The 26,925-nt window shown below is 47.8% G+C and overlaps 1 protein-coding gene across 1 annotated transcript in view; it reads left to right on the top strand.

The window, feature by feature from the left end:
• PRKCA (protein kinase C alpha) overlaps positions 1-26,925 on the top strand; it is a 364,351-nt gene that overhangs the window by 240,321 nt on the left and 97,105 nt on the right. Inside the window, exon 4 of the mRNA XM_065897487.1 lies at positions 24,872-24,983. Within this exon, the coding sequence (XP_065753559.1) occupies positions 24,872-24,983 (112 nt within the window). The remainder of the gene's footprint in view (positions 1-24,871; positions 24,984-26,925) is intronic.

The raw sequence follows: 26,925 nt of genomic DNA, 5'->3' as shown, positions 1-26,925 counted from the left end.
ATCTTATTTGTGGTACTGTGAATTCTTCCAGGGGAAGCGAACCTTTTTTTCTTACAGACAGTTGCAGGAAGTTATTGTTTCTGTCTTTAAATTATCATAATTGGGTTTCTTCATCACAGGCTGGTAAAACTATGGAGTATGTATGAAGTCATGTTTATTCATTTGATATTACGACATTAAGTATACTAAACTTGATTGTGTTAATTTCAGAAGAATAGAACATGCAGTGTAGAATTAGGCAAAATACACAAGTTGCAGTTGTGTGCCAGGATTGCTTATAGTTCCAGAGTAAAATCAAGTCTTACCCCCAAATCTAATTAGTGGCTGTTTGTTGGTGTATCTGACACACAGGTTTTCTCACCTCAGTAACAGGTGAAGTACAGCCTTGGCTCCTAGAGTTCTCAGCCGGTGTCCTGGAGCCTGTGCAGGCTCCTAGGGGTTGAGTCCAGGACAGCACAGCAGTGGTGGTCGGGGTCGAAAACTAGAGGTCAGATGCAGAGCAATCTACAGGAGAGAGCGTGCTCTTTTGCAGATAGAACTGGACCTCAGCTTTATCCTTTCATTAGTCAATGCTCCTTGATACTTTAAATCTGTCTCCAGGCTACTCATTTCCTGGGGATGCTGTGGCACATGACCACAAACTGGTAGCTTAAAGCAACAGAAATGTGTCCTCGTAGGGTCCTGAGGCTAGAAGTCCAAGGTCAAGGTACTGGCAGGGCCGTGCTCCCTCCGAAGGCTCTCGCTCGCTTCTTCCAGCCTCTGGCGGCGCCAGCAGTTCTTGGCGTGTAGCTGGTGGCCTGTGGCTGCGTCACCCCAGTCTCTGCGTCACCCCAGTCTCTGCCTCTGTCTTCACATGGCCACCTTCTCTGTGTGTGCCTGGGTGTCTCTCCTCTTCTGATAAGGACACCAGCCATTGGATTTAGGTCCACCCCATATCCAGTATGACCTCATCTTAATTTGACTAATGATGTCTGCAAAGACCCTACTTCCAAATAAGATCTCATTATGAGGTTCTGGGTAGAATTTTAGGGGGGAACGGAACACCATTCGACCGAGAACACAAACCTAGCCACTTCATTTTTCAGGCCCAGCTTTTTAAATTAAATGGTTGTAGGTTTCCATGTATGTTACCTCCCACACAAAATAATCTGATAAGACATATCTTAGAAATGTGGGGGGCAGGTATGTATTTGTGTGTTTCAGGAAGGGCTCTTTAAAAATCCAGATGGGGGGCTTCCCTGGTGGCGCAGTGGTTGAGAGTCTGCCTGCCGATGCAGGGGACACGGGTTCGTGCCCCGGTCCGGGAAGATCCCACATGCCGCGGAGCGGCTAGGCCCGTGAGCCATGGCCGCTGAGCCTGTGCGTCCGGAGCCTGTGCTCTGCAACAAGAGAGGCCACAATGGTGAGAGGCCCGCATACTGCAAAGAAAAAAAAAAAAAAAAAAAAAAAAAAATCCAGATGGGAACAGGTATTTTTGGAGTATCTACTGCATGGTAGGCATCTTTACATGTATTATCTCATTTAATTAGGTCAAGGTACCTTCTTTTTATTCTAGCTTCTCACATAATTGCAATTTACTAAATTAGTTGGCAAGATCTTAAAAAGTTACCATTTCCTGCCTGTTACCACATCTGTGTCTATCTCATGCCAAGTATGTAACTCTTACTTGGGTATTTAACAGCTGGTTTGGGACAGATTCTTAAGCTACTTGAACCTCAGTTTCCTCATCTGTAAAAGGGGGGCAGTAATTCACAGTACCTTATGCAACATTGTGATGGCTAACAAATACTACGTTTGTCAAATATGAAGTGTCCCACAATGTCAGTTCCCACTATTATGCCTTTTTTTATGGTTTTTTTTTTGAGGTATGTGCATGTTCTTTTTGTCATTACTGCCAGAGAGGGTTTGGGATAGATGTATAGCAGACATCCCACTTTCCCATAAAGAAATTGTTATTCATGGGCGTACCAGTTAAGAATTGCGTGCAGCTGTAGGCATTAGAAAAATCTCAACTAATAGCAGTTTAAATAAGATCATTTGTTTTTTTTTTCCCACGTGAACAGAATACAGAAGGGAGTAAGCAGGGCTTATGGGGCAGCTCCACCACCATCAGGAACAAGGTCTCTCTGCTACACCATCTGAGCCCATGGCTTCCATGCACAGTCTCCTCTGCCCCAGAATGGCTGCTGAAACTCCAGCCCTCGTATTTGTGTTGCCTGCCACCCGAAGGGCAGAAAGGGCACCTCCTTTAAGCAGCTTTTCAGGAAGTCCACGTAACCCTTCACTCGTATCTCATTTATCACATGACCGCGCTTAGGTGCTAGAGAAATGTTTTCTTTCACTGTAGATCTCAGTGTGTCCAGCTAAAATGGGGATTTTGTGACCAAGGAGAGAGGAAGTGGGTGTTGGGGTAGGTAACCAGCATTCTCTGGTTTTTGTAGTGGTGGGATTATGGTCTGCAGGCCTCTGCAGATAGCACTTGGGGATTGAGGGTCTGATCTGGAAGTGAGCCGTGTATGGAGCCCTGTTTCTGGGTTAAAAACATCCTGCTTTAGAACAGCAGCCTTGCAAATGATTTTTTGAACAACCCATTGATAAGCGGAGAACTGTCTATGCTCCAAGCCTGAGAGAAAATGAATGATTTACATCTCTGTCTTGTTCATCTCCTGCTCTAGCTGTTGGTCCTTCCGGGCCTGTGTATGCTCTGGGAGAAGGAAGCAAAGCTCAGTGAGAGCTGCCTCCAGTTTAAAGGAAACCCACAAACTGTAACTATCAAGACCAGAGCATCACGGAGCATGACGGGAGCATCATCAGGGTCGTGACCCCGGGCCTGTCCGGGGTGATGTGAGGCCCCTCCCTTGTGTCACTCTGGCCTCCCTGCACCTGGGACAGGAGTGGGTCTCCAGGGTCCCTTTAAACTGCTTGGACTTGAACATTCAGTGTTTTACTTGCAGACCCAGAGCTAAGAAAAATTGCCCAATACCTTTGCTCAGCCATTTCGCTGGGTGAGATTTTAGGCTACAAGACATTCATCACTGCTCTGAATCTAAGTTTCAGATGGGAAGAAAAATATACCTATCTTTTTATAATTCACAGTTTCCTGAGAGCCCAGTCAGGAAATCTGGCCAGGCCCTAGCCAACCATTGCTGGCTAATTCTCCGTGAATGTTAGTTTTAGAAAATAAGTAGAAATCCACCTAGTGTGTGGACTTCATTTAGCACATAGAAGTGGCCGTGTGGGTGCCGGTCCCACACCTGCACCCCCGTAGTGATGATAGAAAGAACATTGTACAGTCGACCATCAGACTTGGACTCTAGCTCAGCACCAGGCAGCTGAACGTCTGGATCAAGTCCTTCCCCAGATGCGCAGTGAGTGACATGCAGTGATGGAGAGCCTTGTAGCACTGAGATTTATTACCTTGTTTATGTATTCAGTTCATTGCCCAGATGTCTTCTGAGCATCTGCTGTGCATGGGCCCTGGGGGCCCACGAGTGAATAAGGCACGGTGAGTGGCCGGTTCCGGTCTCTCCATGACTTATGCCCGGCCCGGGCCGGGAGCTGTGTGCACCTGTCCCCAGCCACCAAAGCCCATTCCCAAGAAGATGGGAACCACTGGGTGGAGTCTGCACTTCAGTGAGAGAGATTTGCTTTGAGCCACATCGTCACACAATTAATTAATTAGTTACAACTGTGGTAAGTGCCATATGCTTATATTCCAGAGAGATCCATCTGGGGGAAAAAGAGCAGAGTGGCTGGACGTCTAGGCAGGAGAGAGGGGCCTGGGGGTCGTGAAGAATCTCGAGGGGCCATGGGAAGCTAGCAGAGGGCTTTAAACGGTAGGACCACGGCCAGCTTCTTGACAAGAGCAGGAATTCTAGCTTCCCCGCGGCTGGGTGTTGGGTAAGACAGGGACACAGGCCTCAACAGCTCACAATATTAAACAAATTTTTTAAATTAAGTTCCTCATTTATAATTCTGATTAACACAGAACATTTATAAACTATAGCCTCTGGAAAAGTGACACAAAATGCATTACAGCGTGTCATTCTCAGCCTCTTCCTGATGAAATACACGAGGAGCCCAAGATCAAAGGACACAGATGTTCTGGAGCCGTTTCATCTCCGGGCCTGATGGGGACAGGATGAGGGACTGGGTTTGTAACACGGACTGTCTGGTCCCTTTCATGTCTTTCAAGCTGCCTGGGTTTGGGCTGTGTTTCTTCATGTTTGTAATCTGGTTCTTGGGTGTTTTCCCCTCCTGGCTCACTGGCTGGGTTTGAGGCCCATCTTTGTTCTTCAGAAGGGCCCTGGTCCATCTGCCCCCAGAAACCTCATGTCATTATGTGACTTATACCAGTGTCACTGATATCAAAGTAGGGGAGGATTACAGGGCCTCGGAGATCAAAACAGAGCACATTTAGTGATAAACCAGGGGAAGTAGGCCAAGCCTTGTCCCCAATGGGCCTGTTCCATCCGTTTGGGTGAATTATGCATGAACTGGCCTGGAGCCGCCAGCACAGGCCGTCTCCCTCCGATTACCAAAACTGGCTCCAAATAGGGAAGAAATCTCTAGGCGGCTTCCTGACCGTGGCCACAGATGGGCACGTCCTTAACCCTCATTTTTTAAAAACCATATGGAAATTGGGTCGGCACTCCACAGTCCGTAATGAAGAACGTTAAGGACTTCTGGAAATAAAGCACCTTTATGACCCTCTAGTAGAGCAGGAAGCTCTTACATGGCAATGAGAGAGAAACTCTCACTGTTTTGAATCGTTATTGAGATTTTATCAGGCTAGGAGGCAGCAGGCTAATTTCTCAAGGCCGTTCTGGTGCCAGAAACATATTGTGTCATGAACATGTAGCTGGTCCAACGTGGTTCCCTGGGGTCAGAAGAAATGTTGCGTTCATTTTAAAGTCAGGCTACGACATTGAAGGAGTCTCTTGTCCTAGAGATGCTGAGATCGCCTCCTTTCAACTTATTTCAGGTATTTCACTTATAAAACAAAAGATTAACTATATTTGGACTGACTGTGACTTTAAAAAAAAATCATGATTAAGGGGGAGGAAAAAAACCCTTCGATTAATTCCAGGTACAATTTTGAGAAAGTTCTGGGCATTCAACAATTCGATGGCTCTCAAAGATAAGTCGCAGACGTCACGTCACGAGGGATTGCAGTATCTGAGACTTGACTCGTGAATTTTGATAGAGGAAACTCTGACTCAAGCGATTCCACATTCTGGGAAATGCTCGCATTCTGTCCTGCGTGTCTGCCTTCCCCAGGGACGTGGGCTGGGCTGGGGACAGAGCCTCTGCTGAACAGCTGGAGTCATAGCTAGAGAGCCCGGGCCCCACTGCTGCAGGTGTAAACTCTTCCCCCCTCTTCCCTGCTCCCCTTCCTTCCATCCATCTGCCATCTTACTTCCCTCTTATTTCTAGAACCTTCAGATTCTCCCTAGGAAATGGGTGAGGAAGGGGAACCCACATGAGTGAAGCGGATCGCGTTGGGCACAATTAGCCCTGAACACCACATACCTTCCCTTGCGAGCTGAGGAAGGAAGGCTTTATGGGCTTACAGAGTCTCCCAGTGCTGGCCGTTTTCTAGGCCGTGTATTCTGAGCCAGTTGGAGGACCGAGCGTGGGGAGAATAACTTAGCAAAGTGGCAAAAGTCGTGGTTTCTCACCGAGGTGGCTGCAGCTGAGTGGCTCTCACGAACGGCTGGATTATGGAAGTCAGAACGGGTGGTAAAAGGAAACAAATGGGCCTCTCTCCGTCACCGACTCTTTCTACCGTCTAGGTAAACTAGTCCCAACTGGATTGCTACTCTGGCAGGTGTCATCCCTCCCAGGGCCGGAGGTCTGAGGAAGCCACCCGTGTAGGCAGAAGCGGTACAGCTTTTAACAGTGCAAGCAGCAGCTGGCTCTGTCTAAGCAGGACTGTTGCATTTTTTTCCCCCTTTTTTCCCTGGAAGGAAGTGACAGTTGAATGCCCTGGCATTTTCACATGGCCTATTTTCCCTGTGGGAAATTCTTACAAATATCCATTAAGTCTGGTTTGTATATGCAACCCAAGGGTGTACCCCTCAGACAAATATCATTGTCTTCATCCACGAGATGGAAGCCTTCTGGAGATGGTGGCTCTGTGCCAGCTCCTCCAAGCCACAGGTTTGGGCAGAGCTCAGCCGTGTTGAAACCCATCCTTCTCCTCCCCCGCTCGGTGTCTCAAGGCAAAACCTCACTAAGCAGATGTCTCAAGAAGTGTATCAGAGTCCCTGTTAAACCTCTGAAAGGGAAGGAAGGAAAGAAGGAAAGCGGGCTGAAGCTGCCTGTATGAAGTCCAGAAGACGAGGGCTTCTTGTAACCCTTCGTTTGCTTGCCTAACCCCATTCTGAGGTTATAAAGTAAGGGAGGGGCTAGATTGAGATGCGGGTAGTTGTTAGAGACAGCCCAGAACATCGAAGGAAACAGGCATTTTGGGGTAATTAAAAAAAAAAATTCAAGTCAGCCAGACTGTCACGGGTCCCCTTCAGTGGCCACAGCGGTGGCTGAGAACACAAACCCGTAAACATGTGTCTTCCAGGGCAGCTCCTGCTGCTTCCAGAGCCTCCGAGGAGAGGGCGTGTCACCCTGTCACGTGACCGGCAGCCAGAGAAAGACGCGGAAGCAACCTGCTCTTCTTCTCCCCAGCTCGGAGGAACCTTGATGAAATGGCTAAAAGCCACAGAACCGCCCAGCCGCTCCACGGATGGCCTCTCCTCGCTGCTGCCTGCCTTCCTGAGCCCATGAAAAACCCAGCTAGCTCCCTTTCAAGAGCGTCTCCAGAAGCCTGCACCTTCAGAGAGGGAAGGGCACTGCGTCTGGTGGTGAAATAAGCGTCCTAATTCCAGGCGGGAAGACAACAAAGAAGAGGCAGCGCCCAAACAGGAACATTCCGCCTTCCTGGAAGTGACCAGCGGATGGACTCGTGTTCCCGTCCGAGTGGCCGGGGCTCTGTCCCACCGCTGCCCCTGTAGCTGCAAGAGAGGCCGGCAAGGGTATTCTGTTACCCCACCAGGGTGTCATTCCAGCAAAACCCAGAGACCTGTTCGTAAGGGGAAGAAGGAAGAATGGACTTCGGTCGGGAACCTAGAGCGTCGGCGGCGGGGAGGGAATCCAGGTCCCCAGCCATGGGAGCTGAGTGCTTCTGCAGGCCGTGAGCGTGCTGTCAGCAGCCCGCTGGCACAGCGACACGCTCGTGTCCAGGCACCCGGCTGTCAGCCGTCCACAGGAAGTGCGCCCGCGTTTACTGCACCTCGAGAGCCACGGCTTCGGCCCAGCTGCTCTCCTGATTATTCTGTGCCTGTTTGTACGGGGAACTAGACCTATCTGGCAGCTAACAAAATAGCCTTGAGGCTTGGAATCCATTTGATCCCGGAGCATCTGGAAGGAGCTCGGCTATGTAGTTCCTTGATGAAGGTGTCCCCTGGCAGTGGAGGGGGTTAAGTCTATCTGGTCACCAGCACGGCCCTTTCAGTGACTACGTTCTAGCTCACGCATCTGCTGCTAACAAATGCTAACCCTTAGTTAACCTAACGCATCCCTGTCTGCAGAGGAACTGAAAGCTCTGTAGGGAAAACTCAGGTTGATCCTGCTGTCCAAGTAAGGTGGCCCCTCTTTCCCAAAATTCTGGGTGGACTGAGCTGTCCAGGCTATGAAATTGTGGGCCTGCAGGCTTCAGAAACGTGCCAGCGCCGACCCAGGAGACGTCTGAGTTTTCGAGGTCCACGAGCTGATGTTTTCTCTTTTTAACATCTTTACTGGAGTATAATTGCTTTACGTTGTTGTATTAGTTTCTGCTGTATAACAAAGTGAATCAGCTATACATATACATATATCCCCATATCCCCTTCCTCTTGTGTCTCCCTCCCACCCTCCCTATCCCACCCCTCTAGGTGGTCACAAAGCACCGAGCTGATCTCCCTGTGCTATGCGGCTGCTTCCCACTAGCTGTCTGTTTTACATTTGGTAGCGTATATATGTCCATGCTACTCTCTCAACTTCGTCGAGCTGGCGTTTTCTTGATAATGGTTTCACAGTTCAGGTGTGTCTTTAAATATTTCTGTTAGAAACTCATCAGAATCGTGACCTTATCCATCGAGGCATTTAAAAATGTGATCGTTTCTTCTCCAGGGACCTACAAACCCTATTCTCCTCCTGTGTGCTTAAAGACGTACTTTGCTCTAAATTTACTCTCGTAAAACTTGGTCCGATCAACTAAATTATACCACCTGTCTTGACCACCTAGAAGTCAGCTGGGAGGTTCATTTGTTCCACTTTGGAAATAGAAATCTTTTCATATCTGCATTAGAACCAGATTTCTTTACAAAGACTGTGGTTCTTGGGGTGAGAGTTAAGTGAAAACATTAAAAATCTATATCGATGCACTAGGAAGCACCTGTCGGGAGGACAGATACTTGTAGCTGATCTGGTGTTTGTGTTGATGTGTTTCCTTAGAAACGGTCACAGAAACCTCAGAGAATGGCAAGTAAGGGGACAAACGAATATCCCCTCTAGCTGCGTATAGGTTCCAGATATGATCAGGAAGATTGCATTCAAAGCAGCGTTTCGTTGTGTCAGAAAAACTTCGATCCTCACGTGTGTTCACTGCATTAAAACTTGGCGGGGATTTAAAACTAAATTCAGAGTCCATATTAAGAACAAGTTCTCTAAAAAGAGACTTAATAACAATCGTAACAATACATTGGCAGCCCGGATGAATACTGGGTTGTTCATAGTTACCTGCGTGCAAACAATGCCCATCTCCATCTGTAATCTGAGAAACAAGATTAGTAATAACAGAGGAAAGCTGATTACAAACAGGTATGTTTACAACCAAAATTTTAGCCCAGCAGAGCAGATCCGGTGGCCCAGAGGATGGCTCACTTCTTTTAATCGGTGCTTAAGGGCAAAATAACAGTATAACTAAATAATTTTAAAGTGAGTTGTAACGAGACTTGACTTACGGTCTTTCCTTAGGACCGTGGTTCTCATTTTAATGTGCGAAACCGACATCCCTAGAAAATAAAATGCGAGAGGAACATTTGTCAGGTGATGAGCTCCATAAACTGGAAGGCATGACCTTTCCCAGGAAACCGTTGGTTTGCGAAGAGCTTTAATGCTGAGGCCGAGACCGAGACCGGGAGCTCTGTTGCATTTTCAGCCGTCTCTTCCCTCTTCCCGAAGGACAGACGGTAAAACAGTTTTTTTCCCCATCTTGTCCTGGTGCCACATCTCGTTTCTTCGGTAAAAGAAATTGAAATGCTCCCTCTTCCCACCAAAGAAACCTGCGTCCTCACTCTCAGTGGTATAAACTCACAAGTGAAATCAGCTATAAGTTCTAGAATTTTCCTAAATGGGTAACAGTGCAACTGGTATTTATTTAATTTTCCATCCTTAAACATATGACCTTCGCTGGATCTTTTTGCCTAAACTTGAGGTTGGCTTTCTGAGAGACAGAAATATATCAAAAGGTGCTATGTCTGTTTAGAGACCCTGGAAGGTTCATTTGCAAAAGCACCTTCCTTTAAAGGTGTGTCACCTGTGAAAGAGTTGGTTGGAGGCTGCAGTGGGGATTAAGTGTCACCGTTGTCATGACCTTCAGCAAACACATATTGAGCTCCCAGGAGGTGTAAGATACGGTCTCTGATCTCTAAGAGTTTTCCATCCGTAGGGAGGGATACAGGATTCATTCCTTCATTTGACAGATGCTGGCGAAGCGTCTGCTTTATGCCGGGCCCTGTTTGGGTATTAGTGGTTCAGTCATGAAGAAGGCAGCAGCGAGGTCTTCTCTAATCGTGGAATTTACATTTTAAAGACAAAGAATGAAGAGTTTAGAAACAAGTGAAAACTAAATAAGGAAAATAATTTCTGATCAAGTGGTGAGAAGAAATAAGCTACTAAAACGCGGAGTCTCTGGGGGACTCCTGGAGATGGGAGGGGGGCTGAGCCTGAGGAAGGGGCGTCCATGTGGAGCCCTAGTGCCCGATCTGGGCAGAGGGACGGCAAGTGCAAAGGCCCTGAGATGGGGACAGAGCAGCAAAGGTCCTTCGAGAGCCTGCAGGAAAGGGTGGGCGGGCTGGGTGTCAGTGGGGGGTGGGCGCATCTGGAGGTGCAGCTGGCGCCTGCGAACCCAGGGCTTCTCCCCGAGGCGGGAGGCAGGCTTGAGGGCAAGCAGCGGCCCGGGGAGGGGTGGGGCCGGTAGGGCGCTGCCGCACCACTAGGCCGGGAGCCGCTGGGACGTTCTGAGCCGAGGAATGTGTGCCAGGCAGTGGATCACAACATGTAATATGGTGGGAGTGGAGGATGGTGGATGGGGAGGGAGCCCTCAGAGAGCAGATGAGTGCCGCCCGGCATCGGGTGGCAGCCTCAGGGGCGTGTGCAGGGCCGGTTGAGGCGCAGCCCGAGACACGGGCCAGCTCCGGTGGCTCCCCGCAGAGCCCGAAAGCCCCTCCCTGGGTCTCTGCAGTCAAGGGCTTTTGAGGAGGAACGGGAAGGAGATCGGTGGCTTGAACGCGGTATCCCAGGGCGGGGGTGATCTCGGGCTGTTGGCCACCTATGGCTGTTTAAATCTAAACGGATGGAAGGTAAAGGAAAAGTGAAAATTCGCAGGTCCTCCGCGTCCTAAGTGCTCAGCACGCAGCTAGCAGTCAGTGCAGGGGACGCCGCAGCGGCTCCGCTGGGCAGCGCTGGGCCGGGCCATTGATTTGTCTGATGAGCAAGCCCTCCGTCTTCCTACACATCGTGGGAAAGTCTCCCGGGGGTGCACCTCACAAACTACCTTCCCTGTAGAAATTTCTGTTTGTACTTCCGGATACCAAGTAGATGCTTTGTGAAGTGACGTCGGTTTGGCTGTCAAATGCTGCGGGCTTGATCAAGAATTAGAAAAATTGGGCTTCCCTGGTGGCGCGGTGGTTGGGAGTCCGCCTGCCGATGCAGGGGACACGGGTTCGTGCCCCGGTGCGGGAGGATCCCACGTGCCGCGGAGCGGTTGGGCCCGTGAGCCATGGCCGCTGAGCCTGCGCGTCCGGAGCCTGTGCTTCGCAGCGGGAGGGGCCACAACAGTGAGAGGCCCGCGTACCGCAAAAAAAAAAAAAAAAGAATTAGAAAAATTGCGTTCCGGAACGAACAGAATGTTCAGATTGCATGTACCGTAGAGGCTGAATACGATTTCAGCCTGATTTAACTTCTCTGGAGTCGCTGGTTGTGAAGGCGAGGGCCACACACAGGTTCTGAAACGTGGGTTCGTGGGCGCTGCAAGGGTAGCAGGATTCCTCTCTGCTCTCGGGGTGACAATCCTTAAAAGTCATCAGACTTCCCATCCCTGATGGCATGCTGTTCCCCTCTAGTGGAATCCGAGGGTATCTGTCTTTCTACTCCAGCTTGGACATATTTGCAATAGCAGAGGAGATGTGAATCCAGAGATATCTGGGAATAATAGGAACCCGATAATCTGGGAATCTAGACATATTAAAGATGGAAGATGCCATTGTCATGTATTTCTGCTTTATGATAGGCGGCTGCTTTACATTTTATCTTTTTTCCTGTTCTCATGGGAAAACAGCCTTCTGCCCTGGGTCCATCTGAGTTACTTGGGGGAAGGAAAAGTTTGGGCATGTGTACAGTATATCAGGTTTATCCTGATACCGGAAGGGGGCTTCTTGCCCAGTTTGTTTCTCTGTCTGCCGCTGGTTCAGCATCCAGCCCAGAGTCAGACCCATTACCTGAGCCAAAGGCCTGCGTTGGAATCCTGAATTTTACCACTTTTACTAGCCATGGTTCTCGCTGAAACCTTTCCCAATCCTCAGTTTCTTCATCTCTGACTGTCCTCCTTTGACCCTTCCCGGCTGTTTCACAAGATAAAGGAAGTCTTAAGCTGGGTTCTGTGTGTTTATCTGAGCTCTTCCCCCCCCCCCCCCACCACCACACACACACACACTGTTTCTGGCAGTATCCTGTTAGAAAGGATGGGTAAACAGGTACCCTGGAAATACGTTTCTGAGCCCTGCGTGTACAGGTAGAGCAAGGGGGTGGGGCTGTCGGTGGCTGCCTTTAAATTGGTTACAGGGGACCACGGGCTGCCATCTGGTTTGGTTATATTTCCCTTTTTCTTTTAAATGTTGACTTTTTCTAAAGTCAAGCCAGTGAACAGGGGGAAAAAATCATTTTTAGAATACTAGCGATCACAGTATTTCTGTATTCTCAAATACAGAGACCATGACTTAGAGACATTTGCACAGATGTCTTTACATAGCACCCCTCTCCCTTCTGCTTGCTCCGTCTCCACCTCGTAGCCTCCCTGGAAGGGGGTGGGCAGCTGGGGCAGTGGAAAGAGGAAGCACTGAAGATTAGACGTTGGGATAAACAACAAGGTCCTACTGTGCAGCACCATATCCTGTGATGAACCATAACAGAAAAGAATATTTTTTTAAAATGTATATATATGTATAACTGAAGCACTTTGCTGTATAGCAGAAATTAACACAACATGGTAAATCAACTATATTTCTATTAAAAAAATCATCCAGTGTCTTAACCAAAAAAAAAAAAAAAGACTAAATGTTCGTCAGGGCAAACCATGCTGAATTTCTGCTTTAATTGTAACACTTAAAACGGTTTGCTGTGAGTAGAAATATTAGCATGTTCTCAGTGATGTTTTTGCTAGGTATGTTTCACTTAAATAACAACAAAAAAGGTATTCAAATACCTTTCAAATACCCAGTCAAATAGGTATTCAAATGCATATTCAAATTCAAATGCCTATTCAAATTCAAACTTCATATGTGCCAGGGGTTTAAGATGTGGGATTGAAGAACTGAACAAGTGCTATTTTTGTCATTACCCTTCCGGCTGAGCTCTGGGAGGAGTTGCTTGGGATGCATTTAAAGTCACAGGGGGTGGAAAGTGCATTAGTGTTGCCTCCTGTTGTTTAAAACAAAATAGAAAGGAGGGAGTACATCTGCTTGATGCGGGCGCGCGCTCCAGAACCAGCAGCACGCAGCAGCCAAAGGCAGAGATGCTTGCGCAGCAATGAGGGGGACTGCGCGGTGCACTGCTGCAGGGCCACACAGTGGCGCCTGTGACACTGCTTCTCGCGGGCGAAGGCCGAGGTGGAAGAGCCACACGGTCACATCTGTACAGCTGAACCCAGTGCATCCGTGTAAAGCTAAGTGCCGAGACTTTGTAGCAGAGGCTAGAAATAGAGATTTTTTTCTTTCTTTTTTAATTTGTAAGGGGTTCTCCTGCTTTATGGCTTTAGACCAGCCATGCTTAACTGACAAATGGCTGGAGATTTACCATCCCCCAAATGACTGAACCTTCACTGTTTCTCAATTCCCAGTTTAAGAAAAGGAGCAAAAACATACCAATAGAAAGAACAGTAAATCCTTGAGACGAGCTGCAATTGGAGGTAAGAAAATGTCAACCAACATTTTGTGGCGGCTCAGCCATCAGTGAGCAGATGGGGAAATCCTAATTCAAGGACAAATGCCTGCACGTAACAGAAATCAAGTAAAAGCCGAGAGTTACATATCACTCTGTTTTTCACCAAGATGTAACTGGTTACTTGCAAGCTTATCCAGGAGGCTCAGCAGCCGGCCAGCCCAGCCAGAATGTCTTGATCAAAAACAGACCCCTGGGGCTTCCCTGGTGGCGCAGTGGTTAAGAATCCGCCTGCCAATGCAGGGGACATGGATTTGAGCCCTGGTCTGGGAAGATCCCACATGCCGCGGAGCAGCTAAGCCCGTGCGCCACAACTACTGAGCCTGTGCACCTAGAGCCCGTGCTTTGCAATAGGAGAAGCCACCGCGATGAGAAGCCTGTTGCCACTGCAATGAGAAGCCCACGCACCGCAACGAAGAGTAGCCCCCGCTCTCCACAGCTACAGAAAGGCCGCGCGCAGCAACAAAGACCCAACACAGTCAAAGATAGGTAGATAGATAGGTAGATAGATAGATAGATAAACTTATTTTTTAAAAAGATTAAAAAAAAAAAACCAGACCCCTGGCTTATAATGGATGCGTAGCTTTTCATTTTACTATTTCATGTTCATCCCTTTGGCCCAAGATTTCCACTTCTGGCTTTTTTCCTGAGGAGCTGATAAGACGCTTGCACCGTGTGTGCTCACAGACACCTGTTGGTAGTGTTGTTTGTAATAGTGAAATTGGAAGTAACCTCAGTGTCCAGGAACTGGGGACTGATTAAATCAAATATGGTTTGGCCACATGATAAAATATCACAGTATAATGAGACACTGCTTATATTTAATGATGAACTGTTTAAGAAAAGTAAAAGAATCACAGACCAGCCTGTTCAGTATGATTCCTAAGAAAACACACACCTCCACACTCTCATATCTTTTTGAATGAAGCATACCCAAAATACAAGATTTTCCTTTCTACTTTGTATTTTCTAGTCTTATTATGACAAATACGATCTCACCTACGTAACTGAGCCTGTGAGTAAACAACTGGGCATTAATAATGGGTGATTAATGTGTACCACAAGGTTATAATCAGAAAGATCACTGGGCATCAGGAAGTGTATATCTCACGTGGCTCGGAGAGGATTGCCACTTCGGAAATATTTACTGGGACTAATAAACAGTCTGGGGAAGGAATCAGGCATCTAGAGAGAGGAAGGGTCCTGCCCACTCTGGACCATGCAGTCAAGAAAGAGACAGGAGCGCCGCCTCTGCCTAGCCTGTTTTGTTTAATCAGTTGAACAAATACTAGCTGCTTGGGAATTCCAACATGATAGGGAGGCATGAAAGTCAGCCTTCCTGCAAATAATGTTATACTTTTTCGAGTCCGTGAAAAAAATCAGTGCAGCATCCCTGGCATATTATCCAGCCACCAAATCTTAGGTTTCAGATCTGTCCCATCCCATCTCAGAGTGTCAGCCAGGGTTCCTCACGCGAACAACAGCCCAATTCTGTCTTTACTCAGTGAGACAAAGATGATGGAATCTTGGAGAGGCTTGAATAAATACGTCTCCATTTACCTCTGATTTGTTCTCAGAGAGTCATATAAACTTGGCCATGAATTTTTTTTGGGGGGAGACAAACAACTGTTGAGGGCTGGCGAGGGTTCACATAATTAAGATGCTTCTTGGGTTCCTGTTTTGTTTTCCCTTCAGACTGGGGCATTGGAGCTAACGAAATCTCTAAGTAGCACAGATATTGTTTGGTGCTTTCAAAAATGCTATAAAAGTTTATCTCATAGAGAAGCAGATGGGTGGTTGCCAGCGGTTGTGGATGAGGGGAGGGTATGGCTCTAGAGGGGCGGGTAGTACAGGGGGCTTCTTTGTGGGGCTAGAGTTCTTCTGTATCATGACCATGAATGTGATCAGTTTCATAGGAACTACACACACACACACACACACACACACACACACACAATGAGTGCGTGTAAAAACCAGTGAAATCCATATAATAGCATTGTACCTACGGCCATTCCTGGATTTTGACTGTGTTACTACGGTTTTGTAAGAAACCATCCGTGGAGGGAAGCTGAGTGAAGGGTTCCATGGGAACTCTGCAGTTTTATAGCTTGTGAGTCTAAAAATAATTCGAAACAAAAGCTTAAAACGGAAAAAAGTAACGTTCTTTTAAATGTGAGAGTTTCCTGAGAAGATTGTCATCTGCAAGATTTATCATAAATCTAGTTAATTAACTCACCTGATTGAACGGACAAAGAAACATAATATTTGAATGATTTTTTTTTCCCCTCAGAGGAGTCAGGTTGACTTCAGGAAAAGGAAAAATGATGATATATCCTTGACACAGAAACTTTCATGAACTCCTGGGTATAAAGTATAGATAAAGAGGTAAAGGAACAGATGTGGAAGATTGGGTTATTTCCCCTACTGTTTGCTCTGTCACCTGTGAGAGGATGATGGCGCCACCCATCGCCACATGGCCGGCAGCTCCCCACAGAGGACAGGATCTCCCCCAGGGTCAGGCTTGCCCTGTGCTCGGACCGGTGGCAGCCAGGGGCTGAGAAGCATGCCTCTTGCAGGAACAGATTTCGTTGTTCAGTTCCTGCCTCTTGATTTTCTGCCCCTGATACTGGGGTGTCCCCAGGAGTGGTGGCCTCTTAATCCCTTAGTCCCAGAATGAGCACTGCTACCCTGCAGCACCTGACATAGAACATGAGTGAGAAATAAAGGTTTGTTGTGGAAAGCCAATGAGATTTGCGGTTTTTTCCATCACAGCTTTGCTGCTAAGCTAATGTGGTACCTAAAAGGTAGATTGGTTTATTTGACGTCACCAACTTGAAACTATCTTCAGTTGACCTTAAACCTACAAGATTTCAGTTGGAAGTTCTCTGTTGTTCTTCGTCAAATAATATAAAATGGCAAAAGACTGAGCTCTCCGTGGGTCTTTGCAGATTCTTTTATTATTCAGTTCACTGCCCCTTCCTGGGGAGGATTTTACACCCTTGGCCCGTTGACTTTGGCTTGGCCGTGTGTCTTGCTTTGGCCAGTGAAGTGTGAGCGGAAATGATGGCACCATTTTCAAGTGGGAGATTTAAGAGCCATCGAGTGGTTCTGCCATTTCTCTTTTTCCTTTGCCATGAGACTGGCAATATCCCAGGGAGGGGCTGCTCTCTTGGGTCCCAGGGTGAAGAGTGAGAAATAAATGTTTATTGTGGTGAGCCACCGAAAGTTAGGAACTTGTTAACACAGTATAACACAGCCTCTCCCACGTGAAACAGGACCTGAGCCAGACCTGGAGCCTTCACTGTTATGGACACACCACCTGGCACACAGTAGGTGTACAATAGATAATTTTTGACGTATAATGAAGAAATCGATAGCTAACTAGGAAATAGCTTTTTTTAAAAAAAAAAAAAGTCTATTGAGCTCTTCTACACATTTTAAAAAATATATTTATTTATTTGGCTGCGCCGGGTCTTAGTTTGCAGTCTGCGGGATCTAGTTCCGTGACCAAGGATCGAACCCGGGCCCCTGCATTGGGAGTGTGGAGTCTTATCCACTGGACCACCAGGGAAGTCCCGGAAATACCTTTTTTTTTTTGCTGAATAATAGGCTTTGTGGTTTCAATACTTGCATATTTCAAGCATCTTATTTTAATATCAGAATTTCATACTAAATCATCAAAGATTCTTTTGGAATGTGAAAGCTGTAATTGATAAGATGTTTATATATGTCAAGTTTTCCTGAGATGTTAACATATAAAATTTACTACAAAGTAAGGAAATGCTGGTTATATTATAGCTTTTAATTAAGATTTCAGTTTTATTGATGGCTGGTGGGACCAGATATCTGCACCGTGGTCTCATGTAGACACCTTCTCAGCAGATTGCTGGGGAAGCTACAGACAAAGCCGTTTACCACCAGATATAACAGCTGTGCCCCGAATTCCTTCACCATGTGTAGGCTGTCCCTCTAAATGGTCTCATGAACGGGGTAAAATAGAACCAAATAAATTCAGTTGGGATTCCTGGTAATTTGGATTACGTAGATAACGTATGAATTCATTTTTTTTTTTACTTAAATCGTTTCAATAGTGTTTAGAGCCTCCTCTCACTGTTACCTCTGAAACTAGTCAGAGGTCTATTTTACTTATATATCTATCTAGAGAAAAGCTGTTTTATTGTTCTCTATCCGAGGGTTATTCCTTATTCTGTTTTTTATGTAAATGTCACTATATTTTATGTTTCCCTCTGTAGCTTGCTGTTTTCATTAGACAATATATCTTGGGGATCTGTTCATCTAGTTACAGAAAGATCTAGCTCATTTGATTTAACTGCCACAGAGTATTCCAAAATTTAAGTAAATTATGGTTTATTTGGCCTTGCTGGTAGCTATTTATATAGAATTTTTTTAAAAGACTCTGTCACTTCTCATTTAATGATTACAACATCTTACATAGCAGGGCAAAGAACCCGTAAGGATCTTTCTGCTAGCAAAGCTGGGTTTGACAAGGTAGTCCAATTGTAAAGGTAAATGTTACTCATCAGAATAAAATGGGGTTACATTAAGATCAAAAATTAACTGTCTCCAGAAATGGAAGATCCTTAGTTCTGTTTCAGAGCAGGCCACATTCAACAAGACCGGTATTATCAAAGGCAAAGCACACTTGAGCAGGCTGATTCCTGAGCCTGAGAAGGGCTGTCAGAGCCTTGTTTGCTCAACACGCGATGTCCAATGTAATGATTAGAATCGTATCCAAGTTACATGAAGTCACCCTCGTCAGATGATCTGGTTTTGGTCATACTCTGATGTTAACAAAAAGTTTTAAATAGGAATTTTTAAAATCATAGACGTAAACAAAACAAAACAAAACTTGTTCCCAAGAAATTTAAGGTCACAGAAATAATGCCAGATTCACCCTCGGAGCGGTGTTTTTGGTGTTGCTTGTGTAGTCAGCACGGGGGTGATGTTTAGACCCAAGCTTGGCTTACAAGTGTGCTTCATGGGAACACATCAGATGGTGAAACAGGGACCTTTCCTGGTACGTGGAGGGAGCAGCTTGAAGGAGCCACACTGCTCAGGGCGGCTGAGGAAATCGCACCCCGGGCTTCAGTGAAAGGCAGTCTTTTCCAGAAACTCCTAAAGCCTGAACCCCAGCCCTCAGGGACAGCGGTTTCCGTCCTCCCTCTATGGGAAAGGTGTAGGGCATTTCAGAGACACTCACGTTCAGGTGGAAAATTCAAGCCTGGATGACCTCTAGCCAGAAGCCTGCCGTTTTTTTCACTCATCCGATGAAAAGGGCATTTGAAGGGATGTCTATTCAAATATAAACATCCTCGTCAAAGAGCATCATTGAGCGCCCGCCTCCTGGGGTATGAGGGTTTGAACTCCTCTAGAGGTTTCACATTGCATGTTGCTGGATGCGTCTCCATCATGGAAGTCTGCAATTTAAACCACATCTAGAAGACGCCTTCTAGATGCTTACACACAATACAAGAAGACGTCTAGGAAATGCAAGGCCCATGAGCATCAAAATATTGTGCACTGCAGACCCATGGGTTTATTACTCTGAACGTGTTACAAAATGATGGTGATGATGCTGAAGGACTTTGAAAAGTCCTGGTAGAAATGCTGAGATATGTTTCCAATTAAGTTGCTGTATTATAAAATTAAGGTAGGAAAAGCAGGCTAGCAGATGTTTCCAGTAGGACTTGAAATGTTCACCTGTTATTTTTTTCCTAAGCAGTCTAGATTTGTGGGTTAGAGTTCATTTGTGCCTATGAAAATTGGTTTAGTCAAAAACTTGCTTTTCTCCCCCAAACGTGTAGACGACAGAGACGCCTGAGCTGAGTGTTTCCCGCTTTCGTTATAGCATAATGTCAGGCTTGTGACATATGACAGCAGGTTTCATACCCCTCTTAATGAGAGGTCGCCAGTGCCTAGAGAAGTAAAAAGTAAGATCTGCACCTATTGCATTAAGTGAGGAAATGTTACCATCTTGGCAGTAGTGCAGATTTGGTATGTAGACCAGCCATGTCACTGTGGCACCGGGTGCGGCCGGGCTTACCCTCACTTATATGCGGGATACCTGTCGTGAATCCTCAGGTGAACAGGGATGGAAGTGTGCTTTGTTAAAGATTCGGAGGTCCCCTTCACACATGTGTAGGGAGGTTCACCGTGTATGAGACAAAATGCCTTTAGGCGATGCTAAGGCAGGTTTCTGCATCCAGGTGGCTTTGCGGTCCCAGAGGAACCTAATATCATGTTTGTTTCTTTTCCCTCCTTGCTTCAGTTTCCAGGAAGCCCAGAGATAACGTGAAAACTTACTTGCCAGCCTTGGTTCTGGTCCAGCTGCAAATTCAGCAGTGTGCTTTAGGAAATCTCTTTAAAGCCCTCAGCGTCTGTCCTCTGGCGGGGGCTGGGGGGTTGGTGATAAATGATGAGAAGATGGAGGAGGAGGAAGGTAGAGGAATAACTGTCTGCATGAGTGGCAGGTAAAAGAAATAAAACACTCTGGAAGGCCAGAGGAAAGAATGAAAGCATGCCTGGTCCCGGCATCTGGAGCGGCTTCCTGGCAGGACGAAGCAGCCTTCGCTGTTGCTTTTTAAGGTGTTTTCGGCAGATGGGGTGTTGGCAGAAGATGGTTAGACCAGGAGTAGGGAACACCCAAAACAAGGTGAGAGGGGCCAGGGTGCTACCTGGGGCTTCCCCAGTGGAAGGGTTGGACATCGAGGTTTATAGATGTCAGAAAGACCCCTCGGGTCCCGTCCATCAAACGCTGCTTCTCACTACCCGAGGGCGAGTGACACTCGGGCACCTAAGGCTCAGCTCCTCTGCGCGCACCTCCCTGGCCACACGGAGCCTCTTGGGGACGCCACGGCAGGCACTGTTTGTGTGATTCACTCAGCAGCTGTGGAGAAGCCCATCTTGGAGCCCGCAGGGCACAGCTCCTGCCTTGGGGTCCTATCTTTCCATCCGGGTTACCAGCATCACCTGGAAGCCATGGCTGACACACCTTTCACTGTCCCAGGCCCCGTGGCTGGTCCTACACTTCGGGGGATCCCTCAGTTGGCCTGTGCCTTGAAATGCTTTTGTTTTGAAAAACTGATCAGAACGTTTTAGACACAGCACGTGCTTCCTACGCTTAGAGAAAAGCGATCTGGTTCTACTCTTCAGATCAGTCTTGAGACTCGTCCTCCCAGGGCCCCTTCCCATGAGATCCAGCGAGTTACATATTTGATGAACCAGCGACAGATGCGCTTTTGACTTAATGTGTCCTGTTTGACTTAATGGTACTTACCCAGCAAATATTACTGTATTCCCTATTCAGTAAACAGAGCATTTAATTCGTAAGTTGTACAATAAAAGTACATGCCTGGGAATTCTGCACGTAAGACCTGGTGAAACTCTCAAGCCTGCCATTTAGTTCACATCTCTGCAGCAGTGTCCGTGCCCCGGTTTTGCTGACATACCACGGTCGCTCGTGTAAGATGTTATCAGTGGGGGAAGCAGGGTGAGGAGTGCATGGACGGTCTGTACTTTTCTTGCAGATTCTTGTGAGTCTTCGATTATTGCAAAATAAAAAATGAAAAGTTGGTTGTTTTCTTTTTAAAAGCAAGACAGGATCAAAGAGATCATCTATTCCAGTTGTTTTCAAATTTTTCTTTTAGCAGCAGCCTCCCTCTCCCACCCTCATCCCACGGGACGTCCCGACACCTCTGTCGGGCTCCCCAAAATCCCACGGGGAAGGTCCCGATCCAGCCGGCACCCTCGGGGTCCAGATGAGGAAGTTGGGGCCCAAAGAAGTTACTGGCTATTGATGGAAAATCAGAGATCCGGGAAGTTTGATTTTTAGAGCAGTTGCTCTCTGCAAATCTCCACTAAGTCACAGCCCTTCAGCTGACACTGGTTTCTCTTGTCAGACGAGGTGAGATCAGACCAGGAAGAGCATCCGTGCTCCTGAGTTCATTTCTGCGCCGCAGGAGGTGGTCGCGGCCCCTCGCCGTGATGCCCAGGCAGGTTGGATGGGCAGGTTGTCTCACAGGCACTGCCCTGGAGGGCGAGTCCAGGGCGGAGGGGAAGGACTCAGGGCCACAGACAGAGTTCTGTGCCTTCTTGCCAACGTGGCCTCCCCTCCAGCCGCCTGTGGGCACTGGAGCCCGTTAGCTTTTTCCTCCCTCCCCTTGCGAGCCCAGGTCCCTGAAGTATTGCTGGGAAACCTTTGACACCTTGGAGTTTATGACGATGACGTTATTGTTGGAAGTAATCTTCTCTTGCCTTCATCCAGGGATCTTTCAGGTTGCAAAGCCCCTTCTCACATGTTCCCTCACCCTCACCCCCCAGCTAGGACATTGGCAGACTAGGTTTATTTCTGCTTTGTAAATAAGTGGCATGACTTTTCCAAGGCTGCTGAGTTTGTATCAAGGTGGAGTCAGAACACAGGTCTCCAGAATCCCGGTAAAGGCTCTTATTATAGGAGAGATGATGGTTTTCATAAAGCTCCCGCACACAGGGCTGGTCCGCAAGCAGGTGGTGTGTTTGTGTTGTTATTGCCATTGTTACCGCAGGCACCGTCCTTGGCACAGTTTTAGGGTGTAAAGCCTCCAAGAACCTGGTCCTTCTCCGGCCACATCCAGGAGGGGCAGCTGTCTTCCTGTACCTCCAAAGGTGAGAGCCTGAAGATGCCACATGGGCTTGGATGAGTAAACCTCAGGTCCTCCTGAAAAGTGAAGCAGGTTCCCCGTGTGCCACGTCAACAGAGATCGATGTGGCAGCCAACTGGCAGGACAGCTGCCCCGGGACCGCCTCGTGCGTCCAGGCTCCGGGGGCTGTGTGGGAGCTGCCATGCTGGATTTACTTCACGCCGCTGGTTGATGCTGTCCTCCTGCAGGGAGAGCAGGCTGTCCTTCCCCCTGGCCTCCTTTTTGCCCTCCGCGTGGTAGGACACAACCTTTACTATCTGCATTGGGAACTTTTAATTGGTACTGACACCAGCCTGTGCCCTTGACATTTTGCCCAGCATCCTGGGATATTGGGGAAATTGGTGGAAGGCTAAGCCCGCACTTCAGACCACGTTCACAGCTGCCATGGGCCGGAAAAGTTACCTCCCAAGGAAGGTGTGGATTTTTCTCACCCCGAGAGACATTTCCAAAGTAAACCAGTGACCTGTGTCAGTCATTTACACACGTAGGCACCTGGCACCCATTAAGCACTTACTAAATATTTGTGGAGGAACCTTCTAAAGCAGTGGTTCTCCGTCTTGTGCACCTGCCAACGTTAGGCTCACCTGCAGGGCGTGTTGAGGCCTCCTCCACCGAGTTTGATTCAGTTGGTCTGGGGAAGGGCTAAATGAGTTCATTTCTAACAAGTTTCAGGTGATGCTGGTGCCGTGTAGGGACGATACTTTGGAAGCCACGGTCCTAGAGCAGAGATTGGCAGACTTTTTCTGTAAGGGCCAGTTAGCATTTTAGCCTTTGTGGGCCATGCAGGTTCTGTCACTCAATTCTGCCATTGTAGCCACAGGAAATACGTAAATGAATGAGCACGGCTGTGTCCCGTAAAACTTTATTTACAAGAAACAGGTGGTGTTCTCATTTCAAAAAAAATTTGTGTTGCAAATACTAAAAAAATTTGTGTTGCAAATACTAAAAAAATTTTAAGGGTGTTAGGAGCCAGAGCCTCATTCTGGGTGGATTTCTGAAAGCTCTCGGATGGGAACCAGTGTTAAAGCCTCAGCTACGGGTCAGATCCCATCTCTGATGTTCACTGGCCGCAAGACTTCGAAGAACGCTACCATCTCTGCAGAATGAGGATGATGATGATAATAATAAATGCAGTGGCAGATCGGAGGGATGCTAACATTTATCCAGTTTACGTGAGCGTTTGACTTACTATTCTTCATACTATTTTAATCTGCGTGATTAAAATATTCCAGAATTTTTAAATTTCTGCCTTTAAAAAGTAGTCAAAATAATTCATTGGTCGGTATGTGTCTTAGATTTTAGGTTCCAGTGTCACCCAAAAGGTCAGTTATCTTATGAAGTCACGATCACCTTTGGAATTCCCTCACATCACCAGCACCCAGGCTCCTAGAAGGTCAGAAGCCAAGCATATCTTTCTTTGAGTATCTTTGCATTGGAGAAGCCCCAGAGTAAAGGACACATCAAGGACACCCCAGGCTTCCCTTGTCTGTAGTGGAGCTCGTGGTTTCTCCTCCCCATAACCCTGCTCCCCTGGCATCTTCCTTCATTCAGACAGTGGTACCTGCTCGGGCCACAGAGAATGGTTTGGGAGGAGGAATTGAATGAGGAAGGGTTCTGATGTGGCATGTTGAGGATGAAATTGTTTTACCGCTCAAATAGGATGTGTTGATCCTTTAGCTCAGTGCTCTACTTTACGTATGAATAAACAGAGGTGCAGGAAGCAGAGGGGCTACTGCTTTACGCGGGTTTTCCCTTCTCAGCCCTTCACTAAGACTGACTTGTTTTGTCTTTATATCAACCACATAAGACAAGTCCTGTTAATTTCCCGGTGTGTAGATGGGGCAGAAAGGATGAGTAATTTGCCCACGGTCATGCCTCTGGGAAGGAAGGGAAGGGGATTTGAGCACAGGCAGTGTGACCGCAGAGTCCGTGCTCTGTCATTACTACTGTGTGCTAGATGTGATTTTGGCTTCCTTGTCTATAATCTATCTGTAGGTTGAGGAACAAAACACTCCTTGGAAAAAGGCTGCCTAGTTGTCCCTTCAGCAATCTGCGTGGTGCTGGAGGAGGTGAATTGCCACGGGGGCTAGGGGAGGGGCTTCCAGGCGTTGGCAGCGTTCATCTGGTTACACTGACGTTTCCCTCTGCAAATGCGTGTGCTGCTTTGGAAATGGTGCAGAAGCAGGAAGACGTCCTGTGGGTTTGGGTGCATATCTGGTCTTAGAGTATGTTCCTGGAAGCCTCGCCCTAAAGGAAATGGCCCCAAGTCTGCTGAATGGCTCCAGGGTCACTCAACTCAGCTTCACAGATACACCCTGATTTTGTGCCTGCTACAGCCCACGCTGGGCCCCGGGGATGCGGCAAGACCGCGGTGTCTGAACCGCTCTGCTCACCCTCGGGTACCTTGATGGCTCTGGGTCCAGAAGTGGTAGCTTTGGGAGAAACCCCGCTGTGTGCGGATTACACCCCGGAAAGAGAGGGAACGTGGGCATCCAGTGCCCAGCCCGGAACGGGCAGCCTCTTAAAACACGATGCGGCAGAGGTGCCCCTGCCCACCGTGTGACCTCAGACCACGGTGCACACACAGTCTGGCGCCTGGAGCCTTGCTGTGGAGACGGGAAGGGCGGGCCTGAGGCGGGCCTCATCCCCAGGTATGGTCTCCCCGTGACTGATGCTCAGTGTGCTGCTTCTCCCCTCAGGACCCCAGGAGCAAGCACAAATTCAAGATCCACACCTATGGAAGCCCCACCTTCTGCGATCACTGTGGGTCGCTGCTGTACGGGCTCATCCATCAGGGGATGAAGTGTGACAGTAAGTAAGTTTTCTTTTCTTAGTAGATGCTGAGGCCCTGCAGCATGCGTCCGGGCTTGACAGGGCCCTTCAAGACTTAGTGACTCTTCAGCTCGTCAGTAGAATTCGTTCAGATATGGACTCTCCCGAAAAAGGAGAGGATCTCTCCGCTGTCGAAGTTGTGGTTTATTAAACTACTAAACTGCCTAATTTTGAGCCCTCACCCCAAAAGCACCCGATTTAATGAGGTCGCTGCTACCCCAGTCCTCCGTGGTGGAGATCTGCGATCGCTGTTGCACGCAGGCCTGTCAGACCCACAGCGAATGCCGTGTGTCCCCACCTCCAGACTCCACATTTGGTTTGGCTTCAAGATGAGCTGAGCATTCGTACTCATTATCTTCCTGGGTCTCTGATTAGTGGGTGGACTGTGGAAAAATCCAGTAGGCTCTCCTTAGCGCTGAAACCACAGCAAAAATAAAAACGGGGCGGGCATCTTACTTTTGAAGCTCACTTGGCCTGTGTGTTTCTGGACAGATCAGATTCCTACCAGGCCAGTTAGAGGTGAAACCCCGGAAGACCTCCGTCCTCTCCCCTTCCCCTTTCTGCTCTGTGTGTATCACCACCAAACACCAGGAGGAAAGAAAAACATCTTTTTCTTTCTGTGGAAACTCTTTGCTTTGATTATTGTCATGTAATGAGATTCCCCAGGCTATTTATTTGTTTCAATAAAATTTTATTCTTAGGACATGAAAAGGTACTTACTGAGCCTGTTTTTTTCTAGTAGAAGGGGAAGGGTTATGGGAATATAAGATGTGTCATTCGTTAATGATGGCTTTTAGGGCCCAGAGCCTCATCTGTGTGTCCCGACACGGAGCAAAGACATACGTATGTCGTCTTCCCTCAGTATCCGAGGGGGCTCGGTTCCAGGACCCTCCACGGACGCTCAGCGCCCACAGTCAGCGGATATGGGGGTATGGATTGGGTGGCGGGGGCAGCTGTGGAATTGTTGGAAAGAAATCGTGTCTGAGTGGACCTATGCATTTCAGACCCGTGTCACTCAAGGGCCAACTGCACATAACCATCAAGCTCTGTGAACTTTATGGAGCGGACCCTCAGATAGCTTCTCAGAACGCGGGGCTGCTTCACCTTCCCGAGCTGTAGAATCTAAGAGCTTCACGGAAGCTTCGCGATCAGCAAGGCCGGTGGCTTCCTGCATTTAGGGAAACGCTAGGATGCCAAAGACACTGTTTTCAGAGGCTCTGCAAGTGAGGATTCTAAGTGCACTTGTAAATACACTTTTAATTATTTTAAAACTTGGAACAAAAGTGAATCCTCAGCTGTGTTAGGCACTCAACCTCGGCGAGTTGAAGGTGACCTTGCAGACGGGGCCCTCCCGTTTCTTCTGCTACACCCGCTGCAGAGTCAGCCGAGGTCGTGAAGTGTGCCCTTAAAGAAGGGCAGCAGCTGCCCGTCCTCTTCTGGGTGAACCAGGATTTGGGGATGCTGTCCAACTTTAACACAAGACGGGAATAAATGCATCGCTGAGGCGGAACTGAGTCTTCGCCTAGCACCCCTAACGGCTGGGTGAAAAGTTTTGTTCGCATCAGAGGCCTTTCTCGGTTATCCAGGAATGTCTTTATCGTAAATAAGTGGTATAGATTTGAATTTATCAACTAAGTGTATGCTAATGAAATGACACTCATCTGGTTTGTAGGTTAGGATCCTGCTTAATAACATTTTAGTTGTAAAATGGGTTCTGTCAGTAAAAGTTTTGAAAACCAGTGTGTTTTGTTTTAAGCTCTTTGCCTTGGAGTCCTAGGGTTTCTGGGGCGGCTGCCTGTGCTCCTTCCTGGGGGACACAGGAAAATAAGCAGATGGGTGCCAGGACCCAGAGCACCCCCCAGCCAGAGCCACTTCTGCAGAGAAGAACCCTCTTCCTCTGCCCTTGCACACAGTAGGTTAT

The sequence above is a fragment of the Phocoena phocoena genome, chromosome 19, assembly GCF_963924675.1.
Source record: "Phocoena phocoena chromosome 19, mPhoPho1.1, whole genome shotgun sequence".
NCBI lineage: Eukaryota > Metazoa > Chordata > Mammalia > Artiodactyla > Phocoenidae > Phocoena > Phocoena phocoena.
This window is presented reverse-complemented; position numbering and strand designations above follow the sequence as displayed.